General features: G+C 57.2%; 1 protein-coding gene across 2 annotated transcripts in view; it reads left to right on the forward strand.

Annotated features, from left to right (window-relative positions):
• Positions 1-20,493, forward strand: part of tnk1 (tyrosine kinase, non-receptor, 1) — a 41,386-nt gene extending 20,893 nt beyond the window's left edge. Inside the window, exons 8-13 of one of the 2 annotated variants that reach the window (XM_067972062.1) lie at positions 1,313-1,507; positions 2,237-2,295; positions 3,763-4,340; positions 7,764-7,859; positions 15,575-15,685; positions 18,062-20,493. In XM_067972062.1, coding sequence (XP_067828163.1) covers positions 1,313-1,507; positions 2,237-2,295; positions 3,763-4,340; positions 7,764-7,859; positions 15,575-15,685; positions 18,062-18,073 — 1,051 coding nt within the window. In that variant the 3' untranslated portion in view covers positions 18,074-20,493. The remainder of the gene's footprint in view (positions 1-1,312; positions 1,508-2,236; positions 2,296-3,762; positions 4,341-7,763; positions 7,860-15,574; positions 15,686-18,061) is intronic. The other variant, XM_067972063.1, reaches the window with a different exon arrangement.
• The last annotated feature ends 765 nt before the right edge of the window (positions 20,494-21,258 follow it).

Raw genomic sequence — 21,258 nt, forward strand, 5'->3', positions numbered from 1 at the left:
TTACAGTGAGGGGTGTGGGGTATATCGGAGAGTGTTACAGTGAGGGGTGTGAGGTATATCGAAGAGTGTTACAGTGAGGGGTGTGGGGTATATCGGAGAGTGTTACAGTGAGGGGTGTGGGGTATATCAGAGAGTGTTATAGTGAGGGGTGTGGGGTATATCGGAGAGTGTTACAGTGAGGGGTGTGGGGTATATCAGAGAGTGTTACAGTGAGGGGTGTGGGGTATATCAGAGAGTGTTACAGTGAGGGGTGTGGGGTATATCGGAGAGTGTTACAGTGAGGGGTGTGGGGTATATCAGAGAGTGTTACAGTGAGGGGTGTGGGGTATATCGGAGAGTGTTACAGTGAGGGGTGTGGGGTATATCAGAGAGTGTTACAGTGAGGGGTGTGGGGTATATCAGAGTGTTACAGTGAGGGGTGTGGGGTATATCGGAGAGTGTTACAGTGAGGGGTGTGAGGTATATCGAAGAGTGTTACAGTGAGGGGTGTGGGGTATATCGGAGAGTGTTACAGTGAGGGGTGTGGGGTATATCAGAGAGTGTTACAGTGAGGGGTGTGGGGTATATCGGAGAGTGTTACAGTGAGGGGTGTGAGGTATATCGAAGAGTGTTACAGTGAGGGGTGTGGGGTATATCGGAGAGTGTTACAGTGAGGGGTGTGGGGTATATCAGAGAGTGTTACAGTGAGGGGTGTGGGGTATATCGGAGAGTGTTACAGTGAGGGGTGTGCGGTATATCAGAGAGTGTTACAGTGAGGGGTGTGGGGTATATCAGAGTGTTACAGTGAGGCGTGTGAGGTATATCAGAGAGTGTTACAGTGAGGGGTGTGGGGTATATCGGAGAGTGTTACAGTGAGGGGTGTGGGGTATATCGGAGAGTGTTACAGTGAGGGGTGTGGGGTATATCGGAGAGTGTTACAGTGAGGGGTGTGGGGTATATCAGAGAGTGTTACAGTGAGGGGTGTGGGGTATATCAGAGAGTGTTACAGTGAGGGGTGTGGGGTATATCAGAGAGTGTTACAGTGAGGGGTGTGGGGTATATCGGAGAGTGTTACAGTGAGGGGTGTGGGGTATATCAGAGAGTGTTACAGTGAGGGGTGTGGTGTATATCAGAGAGTGTTGCAGTGAGGGGTGTGGGGTATATCGGAGAGTGTTACAGTGAGGGGTGTGGGGTATATCGGAGAGTGTTACAGTGAGGGGTGTGGCTGATGTCTTCGGGCGGGGTGGTTGTTGACGTATCTTTAGTCTTGTTTGTGTTGCCTGGACGGAGAGATGTTTCCGGGTCCTCACATCCGGCCCTTTGTCCTCTCCAGGCCTGAGTTGGTGTTCTGGCGGGGACAGAACAAGAAGACGCTGCAGGTGGGCCTCTTCCCTCAGGCCTGCGTGGCGGCCAGCGTGAACCGCTCGGCGCCGGTCATCAGCTGCCCGCTGAAGAACAGCTTCGTCCATGCCGGGCACGGCGACATCGACCCACGACGCTCGTGGGGCTTCCCGGAGAAGATTAACGAGTAAGTCTCGGGTTCAAGGCCTTTCCCGCGCTTGCGGACTCCTTTGCGCTTCCGGTGAGCGACAATCGGGAGATGGGGGAAGCCTCAGTCTGTGGGCCGCGCCCAGCAGGTGAGTCCCAGGCTTCATCCCCGGCCTAGGAGCTGTCCAATCGGTTGGGCTTTGGGAAAATTTGGCCAAGGGTTCCTGATCCTGCAGGAAAGGGTAACTTGGAACTTGGTTCCCGGTGTTGCTGGGGTGGCACTGGGAAGAGGCTAGAACGCCTATCCTCCAGGCGACATGGGCCTTTGACTTCGAGGTCAAAGGCCTAAAGGATCAGTGAGAGTGGTACACAGGTTGAGGCGGTACACGGTTACCATGGGATACAGGCTCTGCTTGGCAACCGCGTGCGGTGTCTGGGATGGAACCGGTACATTTGAAGGCGCAGTTCCTGCCTCCAGCCTCTGTTCCATTGGCTGCCTCCCCCAATTGCCCTTTCCCTTCAAAGGTCGTTCAGAGGTCAATCGCGAGCACGTCCGCTCGGCCCATCTTAGCCGAACGACCCAGCGGTCCTCCCACAACCGTTCCCCCTGCTGCCTTTGTGTGTCCGCGGTCAACGTTCCCCTCGCTCTCTTCCCCCCCCACCCCCCCCGGCCTTCCCCAATCCCTCACCCGCGGGTGTTCCATTGCGGGTCCCATTTTAGCCCTTTCTCCCATTCCGTTCACTGACCGGTGCCTCTCTGATCCCACAGGAAGTCTTCGAGTAACCTGCCAGACAACAGGAACGCAATCCAACTGCTGAAGATGTCAGGTATGTCAGTGATTTGGACTTAAATGTGGGGGGGCATGATTGAGAAGTTTGCAGATGATACAAAAATTGGCCGTGCGGTTGATAGTGAGGAGGAAAGCTGTAGACTGCAGGAAGATATCAATGGACTGGTCAGGTGGGCAGGAAAGTGGCAAATGCAATTCAATCTGGAGAAGTGTGAGGTAATGCAATTGGGGAGGGCAAACAAGGCAAGGGAGTACACAATAAATGGGAGGATACTGAGAGGTGTAGAGGAAGTGAGGGACCTTGGAGTGCATGTCCACAGATCCCTGAAGGTAGCAGGACAGGTAGATAAGGTGGTAAAGAAGGAATATGGTACACTTTCCTTTATTAGCCGAGGCATAGAATATAAGAGCAGGGATGTTATGCTGGAACTGTATAAAACACTAGTTAGGCCACAGCTTGAGTACTGTGTACAGTTCTGGTCACCACATTACAGGAAGGATGTGATTGCACTGGAGAGGGTACAGAGGAGATTTACGAGGATGTTGCCAGGACTGGAGAATTTTAGCTATGAGGAAAGATTGGATAGGCTGGGGTTGTTTTCTTTGGAACAGAGGAGGCTGAGGGGAGATTTAATTGAGGTGTATAAAATTATGAGGGGCCGAGATAGAGTGGATAGGAAGGACGTATTTCCCTTAGCAGAGAGGTCAAAAACCAGGGGGTGTAGATTTAAAGTAGTTGGTAGAAGGATTAGAGGGGAGCTGAGGAGAAATGTTTTCACCCAGAGGGTGGTGGGGATCTGGAACTCACTGCCTGAGAGGGAGGTAGAGGCAGAAACCCTCAACTCATTTAAAAAGTCCCTGGATGTGCACTTGAAGTGCCGTAACCTACAGGGCCACGGACCAAGAGCTGGAAAGTGGGATTAGGCCGGATAGCTAGGATGGGCCTACACATGGTGGTCCTTAATACCTCCATGGCAACTAGGGATGGGCAGAGAGTGCTGCCTCGCCAGTGTTGCCCACATCGCAAGAGCAGTTATAAAAATGGGCATCATTGAGATCTCAGCCGTGGCTCAGTGGGCAGCGCGCTCTCACCCTCGAGCCAGAAGGCCATGGGTTCAAGTCCCACTCCAGAGACTTGAGCCCATAACCCAGGCCGACACTCCCAGTGCCAGTACTGAGGGAGTGCTGCACTGTCGGAGGTGCCGTCTTTCGGATGAGATGTTAAACCGAGGCTATCTCTCTTTTTCTGCCCCTTTCTCTCTTTCCCTCTTTCTTCCATTCTCTCTTTCTTTCTCTCTCTCTCTCTTTCTTTCTCTCATCCCTTCTTTCTCTCTTTCTTTCCCTTTTTTGTTTCTCTCTCTTTTTCTTTCTCTTTCTCACTTTCTCTCTCTCTCTCTTTATCTATCTATCTATCTTTCGATGTATCTATCCACCTAAATACTGTCTCCTTCCCCGAAGTGTACAATTTACTGACCAGGCCCCGCCTGTGTGTTTGCATCCTCAGGCCTTTCCCGAAGTTTGGACTCCAATATCGACACCAAGAAGCAGCCGGCCGCGAGCGGTCAGGGTCAGGAGTCCGGCTCAAAGCCCGTCTCCAAGCAGCGCCTCAGGCGGATGGGAGAGCAGGCCCTGGCCCCCCTCCGGGCCGGCAGGGGCCAGGGGAACGAGAGGCCAAGAAAGGGAGCCAGGGACGGGCGGCGCTGGGCGGCCGAGGCGGAGGACGTGGTGCCGGCCGTGGCCAAGCTGAGGCTGAGGGCGGTCCAGCCGCGGCCAAACTGCTGGTCCATGGTCTGGCCCCAAGTGGACTTCCACCTCCCGGGCGGGCAGAACGAACGGACCAGGCAGGAGCAGGAGGCCGCCGGGAGGCTGGGAGTCGAGGCCCAGTCCAAGCCGGCTCCCCCGTCCCACCACCAGACGGAGCAGAAGAAGGGCTCAAGGCCGAGTGAGCAGCAAGGTAGACCCCGAGGTCCCAGGGGCAATTATCTCCGCAAGAGTATCTCCGAGGAGGCACCAGCAGCCCAGTCGGAGGCGGGGATTAGGCGGCAGGGGAGCGACCCCGGTCTACAGGACAAAATTAAACGTGTATGTTGCTACCCCAGGTCCGGAGGCTCTGGTAAAAGCTTTCCGAGACACCGAGAGAATCGATGGGCGCTAGCTGATCTCCCGTGGCAACGCTTGCACAGGTAGCCTCGAGGCAACGGCCAGCCACTAAGATGTGTTCAGTTCAGGCGTGTCCCCTTTAAGGCCGCTCTGAGGCACTGCCGCTAAGATGTGCTCAACTCAGGCGTGTCCCCTTTAAGGCCGCTCTGAGGCACTGCTGCTAAGATGTGTTCAACTCAGGCGTGTCCCCTTTAAGGCCGCTCTGAGGCACTGCCGCTAAGATGTGTTCAACTCAGGCGTGTCCCCTTTAAGGCCGCTCTGAGGCACTGCTGCTAAGATGTGTTCAACTCAGGCGTGTCCCCTTTAAGGCCGCTCTGAGGCATTGCCGCTAAGATGTGTTCAATTCAGGCGTGTCCCCTTTAAGGCTGCTCTGAGGCACTGCCACTAAGATGTGTTCAATTCAGGCGTGTCCCCTTTAAGGCTGCTCTGAGGCACTGCCACTAAGATGTGTTCAATTCAGGCGTGTCCCCTTTAAGGCTGCTCTGAGGCACTGCCACTAAGATGTGTTCAATTCAGGCGTGTCCCCTTTAAGGCCGCTCTGAGGCACTGCCTGCGGGCAGGTGCTGGGAGTGGGGGGTTGGGGGGTGGAGAGTGGACATTGGTGGCCGGAGGAGCGGGGGGTATGAAGTGGACTAAACCGATTCTCTCGGGCCCAATTAGCGACTAACTGTTGAGGGACTTTTCGGTAGATTGGCGGATGCTGATAAAAATCCTCAGCCTTTGGGAGGAGGCCTGGGTTATGACAGTCAGAACAAAACTAGCAGGAAGTGACTGGCTTTCTTTATCGTTTTAAACACGTACACATATATATACTCGACATTCTGAAGTGGGACGGGGGGGGGGGGGATTTTAATCTTTGGTCTGGCCCGTCCAGACCTCTGGCTCGTGTGCGGCCTCCCGAACTCTGACCCTCGGATGTCAGTCTACCAGGAACACCAGGCTGGAAAACTGTTTAATGACCTTTTAACAAGGAATAAAACCCAACACTAGTACAGTACAGGGGGAGGGGCTGAATGGGGAGAGCAGGGGGAGGGGCTGAATGGGGAGATAGCAGGGGGAGGGGCGGAATGGGGAGATAGCAGGGGGAGGGGCGGAATGGGGAGATCGCAGGGGGAGGGGCGGAATGGGGAGATAGCAGGGGGAGGGGCGGAATGGGGAGATAGCAGGGGGAGGGGCTGAATGGGGAGAGAGCAGGGGGAGGGGCGGAATGGGGAGATAGCAGGGGGAGGGGTGGAATGGGGAGATAGCAGGGGGAGGGGCGGAATGGGGAGATCGCAGGGGGAGGGGCTGAATGGGGAGAGAGCAGGGGGAGGGGCGGAATGGGGAGATAGCAGGGGGAGGGGCGGAATGGGGAGATAGCAGGGGGAGGGGCTGAATGGGGAGATAGCAGGGGAAGGGGCTGAATGGGGAGAGAGCAGGGGGAGGGGCGGAATGGGGAGATAGCAGGGGGAGGGGCGGAATGGGGAGATAGCAGGGGGAGGGGCTGAATGGGGAGATAGCAGGGGGAGGGGCGGAATGGGGAGATCGCAGGGGGAGGGGCGGAATGGGGAGATAGCAGGGGGAGGGGCGGAATGGGGAGATAGCAGGGGGAGGGGCGGAATGGGGAGATAGCAGGGGGAGGGGCGGAATGGGGAGATAGCAGGGGGAGGGGCGGAATGGGGAGATAGCAGGGGGAGGGGCGGAATGGGGAGATAGCAGGGGGAGGGGTGGAATGGGGGCAGATTACCTGCAGTAAAGAGCAGTCACAATCACCACTGTTACTGGCAGTAGTGGCGCTGAGGTGAGAGGGGCCCCAGTTAGCAGCTGGAGTTGGGGAGAAGCGGAATGGGGGAGTGAGGCAATGGATGGTACAAGGGAAGGGACAATGGATGGTACAAGAGAAGGGGCAATGAATGGTACAAGGGAAGGGGCAATGAATGGTACAAGGGAAGGGGCAATGAATGGTACAAGGGAAGGGGCAATGAATGGTACAAGGGAAGGGGCAATGGATGGTACAAGAGAAGGGGCAATGAATGGTACAAGGGAAGGGGCAATGAATGGTACAAGGGAAGGGGCAATGAATGGTACAAGGGAAGGGGCAATGAATGGTACAAGGGAAGGGGCAATGAATGGTACAAGGGAAGGGGCAATGAATGGTACAAGGGAAGGGGCAATGAATGGTACAAGGGAAGGGGCAATGGATGGTACAAGGGAAGGGGCAATGAATGGTACCATGGAAGAGGCAATGGATGGTACAAGGGAAGGGGCAATGGATGGTACAAGAGAAGGGGCAATGAATGGTACAAGAGAAGGGGCAACAGATGGTACAAGGGAAGGGGCAACAGATGGTACAAGAGAAGGGGCAATGAATGATACAAGAGAAGGGGCAATGAATGGTACAAGAGAAGGGGCAACAGATGGTACAAGAGAAGGGGCAACAGATGGTACAAGAGAAGGGGCAATGAATGGTACAAGAGAAGGGGCAATGGATGGTACAAGGGAAGGGGCAATGGATGGTACAAGGGAAGGGGCAATGGATAGTACAAGGGAAGGGGCAATGGATGGTACAAGAGAAGGGGCAATGGATGGTACAAGGGAAGGGGCAATGGATGGTACAAGGGAAGGGGCAATGGATGGTACAAGGGAAGGGGCAATGAATGGAACAAAAGAAGGGGCAATGAATGGAACAAGAGAAGAGGCAATGGATGGTACAAGGGAAGGGGCAATGGATGGTACAAAGGAAGGGGCAATGAATGGTACAAGGGAAGGGGCAATGGATGGTACAAGGGAAGGGGCAATGGATGGTACAAAGGAAGGGGCAATGAATGGTACAAGGGAAGGGGCAATGGATGGTACAAAGGAAGGGGCAATGAATGGCATTGAAAAAGGAGAAGGAAGGAGCAATAGATGATGGTGAAAGGGGCAATAGATGGCAATGAAAGGGGAGACAGAAGGGGAGGCAGAAACTGGGAGTTATGCCTTGGGGGGTGGGAGGAAGGGAAGTGTTGGTGTTAACTGAGAGGTGGTGGGGAGAGTGGTTTAGGAGTAGGTGAACAGAGTGAGAGGCAGAAGAATTGGAGAGCTGGGTGGGGTGGGGCGGAAGGAGGGGAGAGCAGAAGGAGGGGCTGCCTGGGACATTCCTTGGATTGGAAAAGTAGAGGGAGGGGCTGTGGGATAGCGGGGAGCTGGGAGTAGGTGATGGGTAGGAGGGCGGGGTGATGGACCGTCGACTGTTGAGAGGCGGAGACCGAGGATTTAGTGGGGAGGTGGAATGGGTTGAATGTTCTCCCCTGGATGATGCTCACACACATGTGCAGCTTGTCCATAGTCAATGATCTGGTACTTTCCATCCTTCTTCCCCATCAGGTCCAGGAGACGGTGCATGGAGTCACCACACAGGAGTGCCACGAAGCCTTGCAGGGCACCAACTGCGATATTCAGAAGGCAATCCAACACTTAAAGGTAAGAGCTGGTGAGTGGGTAATGGGATGGTGAGCGGGTAATTGGGGGGGTGAGTGGGTATTGGGGTGGTGAGTGGGTATTGGGGTGGTGAGCGGGTATTGGGGTGGTGAGCGGGTATTAGGGTGGTGAGCGGTATTGGGGTGGTGAGCGGGTATTGGGGTGGTGAGTGGGTATTGGGGTGGTGAGCGGGTATTGGGATGGTGAGCGGGTATTAGGGTGGTGAGCAGGTATTGGGGTGGTGAGCGGGTATTGGGGTGGTGAGCGGGTATTGGGATGGTGAGCGGGTATTGGGATGGTGAGCGGGTATTGGGGTGGTGAGCGGGTATTGGGGTGAAGAGCGGGTATTGGGATGGTGAGCAGTATTGGGATGTTGTGCGGGTATTGGGATGGTGAGCGGTATTGGGATGGTGAGCGGGTATTGGGATGGTGAGCGGGTATTGGGGTGGTGAGCGGGTATTGGGATGGTGAGCAGTATTGGGATGTTGTGCGGGTATTGGGATGGTGAGCGGGTATTGGGGTGGTGAGCGGGTATTGGGATGGTGAGCAGTATTGGGATGTTGTGCGGGTATTGGGATGGTGAGCGGTATTGGGGTGGTGAGCGGGTATTGGGATGGTGAGCGGGTATTGGGGTGAAGAGCGGGTATTGGGATGGTGAGCAGTATTGGGATGTTGTGCGGGTATTGGGATGGTGAGCGGGTATTGGGATGGTGAGCGGGTATTGGGGTGAAGAGTGGGTATTGGGATGTTGTGCGGGTATTGGGATGGTGAGCGGTATTGGGGTGGTGAGCGGGTATTGGGGTGAAGAGTGGGTATTGGGGTGGTGTGCGGGTATTGGGATGGTGAGCGGTATTGGGATGGTGAGCGGGTATTGGGGTGAAGAGTGGGTATTGGGGTGGTGAGCGGGTATTGGGGTGGTGAGCGGGTATTGGGGTGAAGAGTGGGTATTGGGGTGGTGAGCGGGTATTGGGGTGGTGAGCGGTACTGGGATGGTGAGCGGTAATGGGATGGTGAGCGGTAATGGGATGGTGAGCGGGTATTGGGGTGAAGAGTGGGTATTGGGGTGGTGAGCGGGTATTGGGGTGGTGAGCAGTATTGGGATGTTGTGCGGGTATTGGGATGGTGAGCGGGTATTGGGGTGGTGAGCGGGTATTGGGATGGTGAGCGGTATTGGGATGGTGAGCGGGTATTGGGGTGGTGAGCAGTATTGGGATGGTGTGCGGGTATTGGGATGGTGAGCGGGTATTGGGGTGGTGAGCGGGTATTGGGATGGTGAGCGGGTATTGGGGTGAAGAGTGGGTATTGGGGTGGTGAGCGGGTATTGGGGTGGTGAGCAGTATTGGGATGGTGTGCGGGTATTGGGATGGTGAGCGGGTATTGGGGTGGTGAGCGGGTATTGGGATGGTGAGCGGTATTGGGATGGTGAGCGGTATTGGGATGGTGAGCGGGTATTGGGGTGGTGAGCAGTATTGGGATGGTGTGCGGGTATTGGGATGGTGAGGGGTATTGGGGTGAAGAGTGGGTATTGGGGTGGTGAGGGGTATTGGGGTGAAGAGTGGGTATTGGGGTGGTGAGCGGGTATTGGGGTGGTGAGGGGTATTGGGGTGAAGAGTGGGTATTGGGGTGGTGAGCAGTATTGGGATGGTGAGCGGTATTGGGATGGTGTGCGGGTATTGGGATGGTGAGCGGGTATTGGGGTGGTGAGCGGGTATTGGGATGGTGAGCGGTATTGGGGTGGTGAGCGGGTATTGGGGTGGTGAGCAGTATTGGGATGGTGTGCGGGTATTGGGATGGTGAGCGGGTATTGGGGTGGTGAGCGGGTATTGGGATGGTGAGGGGTATTGGGGTGGTGAGCGGGTATTGGGGTGGTGAGCGGTATTGGGGTGGTGAGCGGGTATTGGGGTGGTGAGCAGTATTGGGATGGTGAGCGGGTATTGGGGTGGTGAGCGGGTATTGGGGTGGTGAGCGGTATTGGGGTGGTGAGCGGGTATTGGAGTGGTGAGCAGTATTGGGATGGTGAGCGGTATTGGGATGGTGAGCGGGTATTGGGGTGGTGAGCGGGTATTGGGATGGTGAGTGGGTATTGGGGTGGTGAGCGGTATTGGGATGGTGAGTGGGTATTGGGGTGGTGAGCGGTATTGGGATGGTGAGTGGGTATTGGGGTGGTGAGCGGTATTGGGATGGTGAGCGGTATTGGGATGGTGAGCGGTATTGGGGTGGTGAGCGGGTATTGGGGTGGTGAGCGGTATTGGGGTGGTGAGCGGTATTGGGGTGGTGAGCGGGTATTGGGGTGGTGAGCGGGTATTGGGGTGGTGAGTGGGTATTGGGATGGTGAGCGGGTATTGGGTTGGTGAGCGGTATTGGGATGGTGAGCGGTAATGGGATGGTGAGCGGTAATGGGATGGTGAGCGGTATTGGGATGGTGAGCGGGTATTGGGATGGTGAGCGGATATTGGGGTGAAGAGTGGGTATTGGGATGGTGAGCGGGTAACGGGGTGGTGAGCGGTATTGGGGTGGTGAGCGGGTATTGGGATGGTGAGCGGTATTGGGGAGGTGAGCGGTATTGGGGAGGTGAGCGGTATTGGGGCGGTGAGCGGGTATTGGAGCGGTGAGTGGGTATTGGGGTGGTGAGCGGGTATTGGGATGGTGAGCGGGTATTGGGGTGGTGAGCAGTATTGGGGTGGTGAGCGGTAATGGGATGGTGAGCGGGTATTGGGATGGTGAGCGGGCTGTGGGGGCGGTGAGCGGGCTGTGGGGGCGGTGAGCGGGCTGTGGGGGCGGTGAGCGGGCAGTGGGGACGGTGAGTGGGCTGTGGGGGCGGTGAGCGGGTATGAGGGCGGTGAGCGGGCTGTGGGGGCGGTGAGCGGGCAGTGGGGACGGTGAGTGGGCTGTGGGGGCGGTGAGCGGGTATGAGGGCGGTGAGCAGTCTGTGGGGGCGGTGAGCGGGCAGTGGGGACGGTGAGTGGGCTGTGGGGGCGGTGAGCGGGTATGAGGGCGGTGAGCAGTCTGTGGGGGCGGTGAGTGGGCTGTGGGGGCGGTGAGCGGGTATGAGGGCGGTGAGCAGTCTGTGGGGGCGGTGAGCGGGCTGTGGGGGCGGTGAGCGGGTATTGGGGCGGTGAGCGGGTATTGGGGGGGTGAGCGGGTATGAGGGCGGTGAGCGGGCTGTGGGGGCGGTGAGCGGGTATGAGGGCGGTGAGCGGGTATGAGGGCGGTGAGTGGGTATTGGGGGATGAGCGGGTATGAGGGCGGTGAGCGGGTATTGGGGCGGTGAGCGGGTATTGGGGGCGGTGAGCGGGTATTGGGGGGGTGAGCGGGTATGAGGGCGGTGAGCGGGTATGAGGGCGGTGAGTGGGTATTGGGGGGGTGAGTGGGTATGAGGGCGGTGAGCGGGTATGGGGGCGGTGAGCGGGTATTGGGGGCGGTGAGCGGGTATTGGGGGGGTGAGCGGGTATGAGGGCGGTGAGCGGGTATGAGGGCGGTGAGCGGGTATTGGGGGGGTGAGCGGGCTGTGAGGGCGGTGAGTGGGCTGTGGGGGCGGTGAGTGGACTGTGGGGGCGGTGAGTGGGCTGTGGGGGCGGTGAGTGGGCTGTGGGGGCAGTGAGTGGGCTGTGGGGGCGGTGAGTGGGCTGTGGGGGCGGTGAGTGGGCTGTGGGGGCGGGGGGTGGGCTGTGGGGGCAGTGAGTGGGCTGTGGGGGCGGTGAGTGGGCTGTGGGGGCGGTGAGTGGGCTGTGGGGGCGGTGAGCGGGCATGAGGGCGGTGAGCAGGTATGAGGGCGGTGAGTGGGCTGTGGGGGCGGTGAGTGGGCTGTGGGGGCGGTGAGCAGGCTGTGGGGGCGGTGAGTGGGCTGTGGGGGGGTGAGCGGGCTGTGGGGGCGGTGAGCGGGCATGAGGGCGGTGAGCGGGTATTGGGGGGGTGAGCGGGCTGTGGGGGCGGTGAGCGGGTATGAGGGCGGTGAGCGGGTATTGGGGGGGGTGAGCGGGCTGTGGGGGTGGTGAGCGGGTATTGGGGCGGTGAGCGGGTATGAGGGCGGTGAGCGGGCTGTTGGGGCGGTGAGCGGGTATTGGGGGGGTGAGCGGGTATGAGGGCGGTGAGTGGGTGTGAGGACGGTGAGCGGGTATGAGGGCGGTGAGCGGGTATTGGGGCGGTGAGCGGGTATGAGGGCGGTGAGCGGGTATTGGGGCGGTGAGCGGGCTGTGGGGGGGTGAGCGGGTATGAGGGCGGTGAGCGGGTATTGGGGGGGTGAGCGGGTATTGGGGGGGTGAGCGGGTATGAGGGCGGTGAGCGGGTATTGGGGGGGTGAGTGGGTATGAGGGCGGTGAGCGGGTATTGGGGCGGTGAGCGGGTATGAGGGCGGTGAGCGGGTATTGGGGCGGTGAGCGGGCTGTGGGGGCGGTGAGCGGGTATTGGGGGGGTGAGTGGGTATGAGGGCGGTGAGCGGGTATGAGGGCGGTGAGCGGGTATTGGGGCGGTGAGCGGGCTGTGGGGGCGGTGAGTGGGTATGAGGGCGGTGAGTGGGTATGAGGGCGGTGAGCGGGTATGAGGGCGGTGAGTGGGTATTGGGGGGGTGAGTGGGTATGAGGGCGGTGAGTGGGTATGAGGGCGGTGAGTGGGTATGAGGGCGGTGAGCGGGTATGAGGGCGGTGAGCGGGTATGAGGGCGGTGAGCGGGTATGAGGGCGGTGAGTGGGTATTGGGGGGGTGAGCGGGTATGAGGGCGGTGAGTGGGTATGAGGGCGGTGAGCGGGTATGAGGGCGGTGAGTGGGTATGAGGGCGGTGAGCGGGTATGAGGGCGGTGAGGGGTATGAGGGCGGTGAGCGGGTATGAGGGCAGTGAGCGGGTATGAGGGGGGTGAGCGAGTATTGGGGGGGTGAGCGGGTATGAGGGCGGTGAGCGGGTATGAGGGCGGTGAGCGGGTATTGGGGGGGTGAGCGGGTATGAGGGCGGTGAGCGGGTATTGGGGGGGTGAGCGGGTATGAGGGCGGTGAGCGGGTATGAGGGCGGTGAGCGGGTATGAGGGCGGTGAGCGGGTTTGAGGGCGGTGAGTGGGTATGAGGGCGGTGAGCGGGTATTGGGGCGGTGAGTGGGTATGAGGGCGGTGAGTGGGTATGAGGGCGGTGAGCGGGTATGAGGGCGGTGAGCGGGTATTGGGGGGGTGAGCGGGTATGAGGGCGGTGAGCGGGTATTGGGGCGGTGAGCGGGCTGTGGGGGCGGTGAGCGGGTATGGGGGCGGTGAGCGGGCTGTGGGGGCGGTGAGCGGGTATTGGGGCGGTGAGCGGGCTGTGGGGGGGTGAGTGGGCTGTGGGGGAGGTGAGCGGGTATGAGGGCGGTGAGCGGGTATGAGGGCGGTGAGCGGGTATTGGGGGGTGAGCAGGTATGGGGGCGGTGAGCGGGTATGAGGGGGGTGAGCGGGTATTGGGGGGGTGAGCGGGTATTGGGGGGGTGAGCGGGTATGAGGGCGGTGAGCGGGTATTGGGGGGGTGAGCGGGCTGTGAGGGCGGTGAGCGGGTATGAGGGCGGTGAGTGGGCTGTGGGGGGGGTGAGTGGGCTGTGGGGGGGGTGAGTGGGCTGTGGGGGGGGTGAGTGGGCTGTGGGGGCGGTGAGCGGGCATGAGGGCGGTGAGCGGGCATGAGGGCGGTGAGTGGGCTGTGGGGGCGGTGAGTGGGCTGTGGGGGCGGTGAGTGGGCTGTGGGGGCGGTGAGTGGGCTGTGGGGGGGGTGAGTGGGCTGTGGGGGGGGTGAGTGGGTATTGGGGGGGGTGAGTGGGCTGTGGGGGGGGTGAGTGGGCTGTGGGGGGGGTGAGTGGGCTGTGGGGGGGGTGAGTGGGTATTGGGGGGGGTGAGTGGGCTGTGGGGGCGGTGAGCGGGCTGTGGGGGGGTGAGTGGGCTGTGGGGGGGTGAGTGGGCTGTGGGGGGGGTGAGTGGGCTGTGGGGGGGGTGAGTGGGCTGTGGGGGGGGTGAGTGGGCTGTGGGGGCGGTGAGCGGGCTGTGGGGGGGTGAGTGGGCTGTGGGGGCGGTGAGTGGGCTGTGGGGGCTGTGAGTGGGCTGTGGGGGGGTGAGTGGGCTGTGGGGGGGGTGAGTGGGCTGTGGGGACGGTGAGTGGGCTGTGGGGGCGGTGAGCGGGTATGAGGGCGGTGAGTGGGCTGTGGGGGCGGTGAGTGGGCTGTGGGGACGGTGAGTGGGCTGTGGGGGCGGTGAGTGGGCTGTGGGGACGGTGAGTGGGCTGTGGGGGCGGTGAGCGGGTATGAGGGCGGTGAGTGGGCTGTGGGGGCGGTGAGTGGGCTGTGGGGGCGGTGAGTGGGCTGTGGGGGCGGTGAGCGGGCTGTGGGGGCGGTGAGTGGGCTGTGGGGGCGGTGAGCGGGCTGTGGGGGGGTGAGTGGGCTGTGGGGGCGGTGAGTGGGCTGTGGGGGCGGTGAGTGGGCTGTGGGGGCGGTGAGTGGGTATTGGGGGCGGTGAGCGGGCTGTGGGGGGGTGAGTGGGCTGTGGGGCGGTGAGTGGGTATTGGGGGCGGTGAGCGGGCTGTGGGGGGGTGAGTGGGCTGTGGGGGCGGTGAGCGGGCTGTGGGGGGGTGAGTGGGCTGTGGGGCGGTGAGTGGGTATTGGGGGCGGTGAGCGGGCTGTGGGGGGTGAGCGGGCTGTGGGGGGGTGAGCGGGCTGTGGGGCGGTGAGCGGGCTGTGGGGGCGGTGAGTGGGTATTGGGGGCGGTGAGCGGGCTGTGGGGGCGGTGAGTGGGTATTGGGGGCGGTGAGCGGGCTGTGGGGGCGGTGAGCAGAGTAGTTGAGGTGAATAGAATAGATGTATTTAAGGGGAAGCTCGATAAACACATGAGGGAGAAAGGAATAGAAGGATATGGTGATAGGGTGAGATGAAATGGGGAGGGAGGAGGCTCGTGTGGAGCATAAACACCGGGATAGACCAGCAGGGCCGAATGGCCTGTTTCTGTGCTGCAGACTTGATGTAAACAAAGAGAGATTTCATAAACCAGGCTTGTGTTCCCCGGAATATAGAAGGTTAAGGGGGGATCTGATTGAGGCTTTTAGGATTTTGAAAGGAATTCATTGGGTGGATGGAGAGAAACTTTTTCCCACTGGTGGAGGGAGTCAAGGTCAAGGGGACATAATCTTAAAATCAGAGCCAGGCCATTCAGGAGAGAAGTCGGGAAACACTTCTTCACACAAAGGGTGGTAGACGTGTGGAACTCTCTCCCACTAAAAGCAGTAGATGCCAGCTCAATTAATAATTTAAAATCTGGGATCGATGGATTTTTGCTGGCCACGGGAATTCAGGGATATGGAGCCGAGGCGGGTAAATGGAGTTCGGGTACAGATCCGCCAAGATCTGAATGAATGGCGGAACAGGCTCGAGGGGCTGAATGGCCTGTTGCTGTGATTATAGGCAGTAGTATTTTGGGATATAGTATGTGAGTAATTTGAGACATGACCTGTGGTGAGTGTAACAGGCTTGGGAGGGAACAGGCGGCTTCGGGCCTATGGTCCCCAAAGCTCTCCAACCTCCTCACCTCATGTCCGGGTCTGTTGGAGACTAACTGAGAGAGATCGATCGCTACGATTAGTCAACAACTCCCGTTATCGTTGTACCATGCGACTACCAGGATGGTAGATGGCGAACGAGATGGACCTTAGACGTCTTTTCCGTCCAGCAATTCCTGTGTTCCTATTGTGGTCCGCACAATTCCCTCAGCTCTCCCCTTGTCTTTCCGACAGGTCCAACAGCTTTACAACATGAGTCAGAAGTCCCGAGAGGAATGCCAACTCATCCTGCAGGAGTTTAATTGGAGCCTGGAGGCGGCCAGCCAGTTCCTGCTGAAGGAGAGGGTGAGTGTGTCAGTGGGCTAAGCTTCAGGAGGAGAGGGGCAGGATAACAAAGATAACAGTATGGGATGTGATCTGGTGATGGGGCGTTTTATCCACCTCTGTATCTGACCCGTGCTGTACCCAGGAGAGTTTGAAGGGCAGTGTAGAGGGAGCTTTACTCTGTATCTAACTCTGTACCTGCCCTGGGAGAGTTTGAAGGGCAGTGTAGAGGGAGCTTTACTCTGTATCTAACCCGTGCTGTACCTGCCCTGGGAGTGTTTGATGGGACAGTGTAGAGGGAGCTTTACTCTGTATCTAACCCTGTACCTGCCCTGGGAGTGTTTGATGGGACAGTGTAGAGGGAGCTTTACTCTGTATCTAACCCTGTACCTGCCCTGGGAGTGTTTGATGGGACAGTGTAGAGGGAGCTTTACTCTGTATCTAACCCGTGCTGTACCTGCCCTGGGAGTGTTTGATGGGACAGTGTAGAGGGAGCTTTACTCTGTATCTAACCCGTGCTGTACCTGCCCTGGGGAGTGTTTGATGGGACAGTGTAGAGGGAGCTTTACTCTGTATCTAACCCGTGCTGTACCTGCCCTGGGAGTGTTTGATGGGACAGTGTAGAGGGAGCTTTACTCTGTATCTAACCCGTGCTGTACCTGCCCTGGGAGTGTTTGATGGGACAGTGTAGAGGGAGCTTTACTCTGTATCTAACCCGTGCTGTACCTGCCCTGGGAGTGTTTGATGGGACAGTGTAGAGGGAGCTTTACTCTGTATCTAACCCGTGCTGTACCTGCCCTGGGAGTGTTTGATGGGACAGTGTAGAGGGAGCTTTACTCTGTATCTAACTCGTGCTGTACCTGCCCTGGGAGTGTTTGATGGGACAGTGTAGAGGGAGCTTTACTCTGTATCTAACTCGTGCTGTACCTGCCCTGGGAGTGTTTGATGGGACAGTGTAGAGGGAGCTTTACTCTGTATCTAACTCGTGCTGTACCTGCCCTGGGAGTGTTTGATGGGACAGTGTAGAGGGAGCTTTACTCTGTATCTAACTCGTGCTGTACCTGCCCTGGGAGTGTTTGACGGGACAGTGTAGAGGGAGCTTTACTCTGTATCTAACCCGTGCTGTACCTGACCCTGGGAGTGTTTGACGGGACAGTGTAGAGGGAGCTTTACTCTGTATCTAACCCGTGCTGTACCTGCCCTGGGAGTGTTTGATGGGACAGTGTAGAGGGAGCTTTACTCTGTATCTAACCCGTGCTGTACCTGCCCTGGGAGTGTTTGATGGGACAGTGTAGAGGGAGCTTTACTCCGTCTCTAACCCGTGTTGTACCTGCCCTGGGAGTGTTTGACGGGACAGTGTAGAGGGAGCTTTACTCTGTATCTAACCCTGTACCTGCCCTGGGAATGTTTGATGGGACAGTGTAGAGGGAGCTTTACTCTGTATCTAACCCTGTACCTGCCCTGGGAATGTTTGATGGGACAGTGTAGAGGGAGCTTTACTCTGTATCTAACCCGTGCTGTACCTGCCCTGGGAGTGTTTGATGGGACAGTGTAGAGGGAGCTTTACTCTGTATCTAACCCGTGCTGTACCTGCCCTGGGAGTGTTTGATGGGACAGTGTAGAGGGAGCTTTACTCTGTATCTAACCCGTGCTGTACCTGCCCTGGGAGTGTTTGACGGGACAGTGTAGAGGGAGCTTTACTCTGTATCTAACCCGTGCTGTACCTGCCCTGGGAGTGTTTGACGGGACAGTGTAGAGGGAGCTTTACTCTGTATCTAACCCTGTACCTGCCCTGGGAATGTTTGATGGGACAGTGTAGAGGGAGCTTTACTCTGTATCTAACCCGTGCTGTACCTGCCCTGGGAGTGTTTGATGGGACAGTGTAGAGGGAGCTTTACTCTGTATCTAACCCGTGCTGTACCTGCCCTGGGAGTGTTTGATGGGACAGTGTAGAGGGAGCTTTACTCTGTATCTAACCCGTGCTGTACCTGCCCTGGGAGTGTTTGACGGGACAGTGTAGAGGGAGCTTTACTCTGTATCTAACCCGTGCTGTACCTGCCCTGGGAGTGTTTGACGGGACAGTGTAGAGGGAGCTTTACTCTGTATCTAACCCTGTACCTGCCCTGGGAATGTTTGATGGGACAGTGTAGAGGGAGCTTTACTCTGTATCTAACCCGTGCTGTACCTGCCCTGGGAGTGTTTGATGGGACAGTGTAGAGGGAGCTTTACTCTGTATCTAACCCCTGCTGTACCTGCCCTGGGAGTGTTTGACGCCAACACCTGGAAGGGAGCGAATAGATTCCCTGTGCTGAAATCCTTCTCCTTTATCCTGGACACAATGCACAATAATACAAACCAAACATTTTTCTGAATAAACTTCCTGTTTTCCACTTGCAGTTGAAATCCTGAAGGTCCCACACGGAATCTGAGGAACATGGCAGGAATCTTGCGCCAGCAGCGAACTGGACCCCAGAATTTTATGGACACCTTTCAGAGCTCTGGTTGCCCAGATTTGTGTAAAGATTCTCGACTTGTGCGGGTGGACTGGGAGCAGTTCGATTTGCCGGCAGATATCACATTGATATCCATGCATTGATTGTTTGGCTCTCGTCTGACTCCATTCGGAAATCAGAAAGGGAATCCCGACGGCAGTCAAGGGGAGGACTGTAGGTAATGACCCCTCACCGTCCTCCCCCGCTCCTCCTCCACCCCCCCCCCCTCAACCCACCCGCAAAATGAGCCAAATGGGAATTTCGGACTCGTGTCGTGCGATGCGATTGGTCCAGGCTGTTTACTCGTCCGCGTCACCGGGTCACGTGATCCAGGGAGCCACCCGATTTTCGAAAGCCAGGCCGCGAATGGAACGACCCGATGGATCGCGGCGTCCAGATGTCCAGGACCGGGAAAATCCAGCGTCCAGGAACTGTCACGTGACATCTCTTGACCGCCTCTCTCTCAAAAAATATCTTTCTCCAGGGGCTGACTCTCCATAGAATTACATAGAACGTACAGCACAGAAACAGGCCATTCGGCCCAAAAGGTCCATTTATGCTCCACACGAGCCTCCTCCCACCCTACTTCATCTCACCCTATCAGCATATCCTTCTATTCCTTTCTCCCTCATGTGTTTATCCAGCTTCCCCTTAAATGTATCTCTGCTATTCGCCTCAACTACTCCTTGTGGGAGCGAGTTCCACATTCTCACCACTCTCTGGGTAAAGAAGTTTCTCCTGAATTCCCGATTGGATTTATTAGCGATTATCTTATATTTATGGCTCCTGGTTTTGGTCTCCCCCACAAATGGAAACATCTTCTCTATGGTCTACCCTATCGAACCCCTTCGTAATCTTAAAGATCTCTATCAGGTCACCCCTCAGCCTTCTCTTTTCTGGAGAAAAGAGCCCCAGCCTGTTCAGCCTTTCCTGATAGCTTTAATCTTTCAATTCTGGTATCATTCTTGTAAATCTGTTTTTGGACCTTCTCCAGTGACCTCTTTAACCTCTTGAATTTGCTGATACTTTCCAGCCCCACAGCCTCGTTTGGCAGTCAATACCATTATCCCCCACCCACTGCGTAAAATAGTTCAAGGCAAGCTGTTCTTTCTAAGTTTGAAGCTATGCCCTCTTGTCAGAGAAAGAACTTGCATTTATATAGCGCCTTTCACGACCTCAGGACGTCCCAAAGCGCTTTACAGCCAATGAAGCATGGTCACTGTTGTAATGTCGGGGAACATGACAGCCAATTTGCGCACAGCAAGCTCCCACAAATAGTGGTTGAGGGATAAATATCGGCCAGGACGCTGGGGAGAACTCCCTTGCTTTTCTTTGAAATAGTGGCCATGGGGTCTTTTACGGCTCTCTGAGAGGGGCCTCGGTTTAACGTCTCATCCAAAAGACGGCACCTCCAGACAGTGCAGCACTTCCCTCAGTACTGGCACTGGGAGTGCCGGCCTGGATTTTGTGCTCAGGAGTGGGACTTGAACCCACGACCTTTCTGGGTCGGAGGTGAGAGTCTGACCCGCCAAGCCACAGCTGAGACCTATGAAAGGATTTGTTGCTCTTGTATATGTCATTTCGGATGCGGGCTACTTGTATAAGGAACATCGGACCAGCAGGAGGCCATTCAGCCCGTCGAGCCTGTTCCGCCATTCAATGAGACCATGGCTGATCGATGACCGAACTCCAGATACCCGCCTTAGCCCCATATCCCTTAATAACTTTGGTTGACAAAAAGATTGGGTCAAGCCTCCCGTTTTCTGCAACCTGTCCTCAAAACTCTTAGTCCCTGCTTTCAATCTAGTTACCCTTCTCTGTACCCCCTCCAGTGACCGGAGAACTGTCTCAGGCTGGTGGCCAGGGGGGTGTCGCTGGCAAGGCCCATCCCCAGTTGGTCCCTTGAGATGGTGGTGGCGGGCCGCCTTCTTGAACCGCTGCAGTCCCGTGTGGCGAAGGCACTAAGGGAGGGAGTTCCAGGATTTTGACCCAGCGACCATGAAGAAACGGCCGCTCTGTGTCCAAGTCGGGACGGTGCGTGTGACTCGGAGGGGGGACGAGGTGGGAGTTGTTCCCCATGCACCTGCTGCCCTTGTCCTTCTAGGTGGCGGAGGTCTCAGATTTTGGGACCACCTCCTGAGATTTGTGGCCCATCCCTCTGACTCGATAAATGCCAATGGACACTGAGTTGCTACCTTTCAGCAATCTGACCCTCAATAGCCCCAATTTTCTCCGCTAGGTCGCGCCCTGTACAATAAAGACCATTTGGCTTATATTGCCACTGTTTTGTTATCCTTTGCCGGTCTCGTTTAGAATAAACTGAACTCCGAAATCCTCTTGATGCCGTTTCTGTGTCCGATCATTTCGTGCTTAGAGTCATAGAGTTATACAGCACGGATAGAGGCCCTTCGGCCCATCGTGTCCGCGCCGGCCATCAAGCCCTGTCTACTCTAATCCCATATTCCAGCATTTGGTCCGTAGCCTTGTATGCTATGGCATTTCAAGTGCTCATCCAAATGCTTCTTGAATGTTGTGAGGGTTCCTGCCTCCACAACCCTTTCAGGCAGTGAGTTCCAGACTCCAACCACCCTCTGGGTGAAAAAGTTCTTTCTCAAATCCCCTCTAAACCTCCCGCCTTTTACCTTGAATCTATGTCCCCTTGTTATAGAACCCTCAACGAAGGGAAAAAGCTCCTTAGTATCCATCCTATCTGTGCCCCTCATAATTTTGTACACCTCAATCATGTCCCCCCTCAGCCTCCTCTGCTCCAAGGAAAACAAACCCAATCTTCCCAGTCTCTCTTCGTAGCTGAAGCGCTCCAGCCCTGGTAACATCCTGGTGAATCTCCTCTGCACCCTCTCCAAAGCGATCACATCCTTCCTGTAGTGCGGCGACCAGAACTGCACACAGTACTCCAGCTGTGGCCTAACCAGAGAGGTCCGCCATTATTGGCCGCCATCTTGTTATGCCATTTCTTTGCCTGGTGCTTTTAAATCTCTACCAGGTTTGTGTGTCGGCTGAAGGCTGTCAAAAAATAATGGGGGTGGGGGGGCGGTGTGGTTCTGAGCAGGCCATTCAGCCCCTCGAGCCTGTTCCACCCGT

Source organism: Heptranchias perlo, chromosome 35 (genome assembly GCF_035084215.1).
Source record: "Heptranchias perlo isolate sHepPer1 chromosome 35, sHepPer1.hap1, whole genome shotgun sequence".
Classification (NCBI taxonomy): domain Eukaryota; kingdom Metazoa; phylum Chordata; class Chondrichthyes; order Hexanchiformes; family Hexanchidae; genus Heptranchias; species Heptranchias perlo.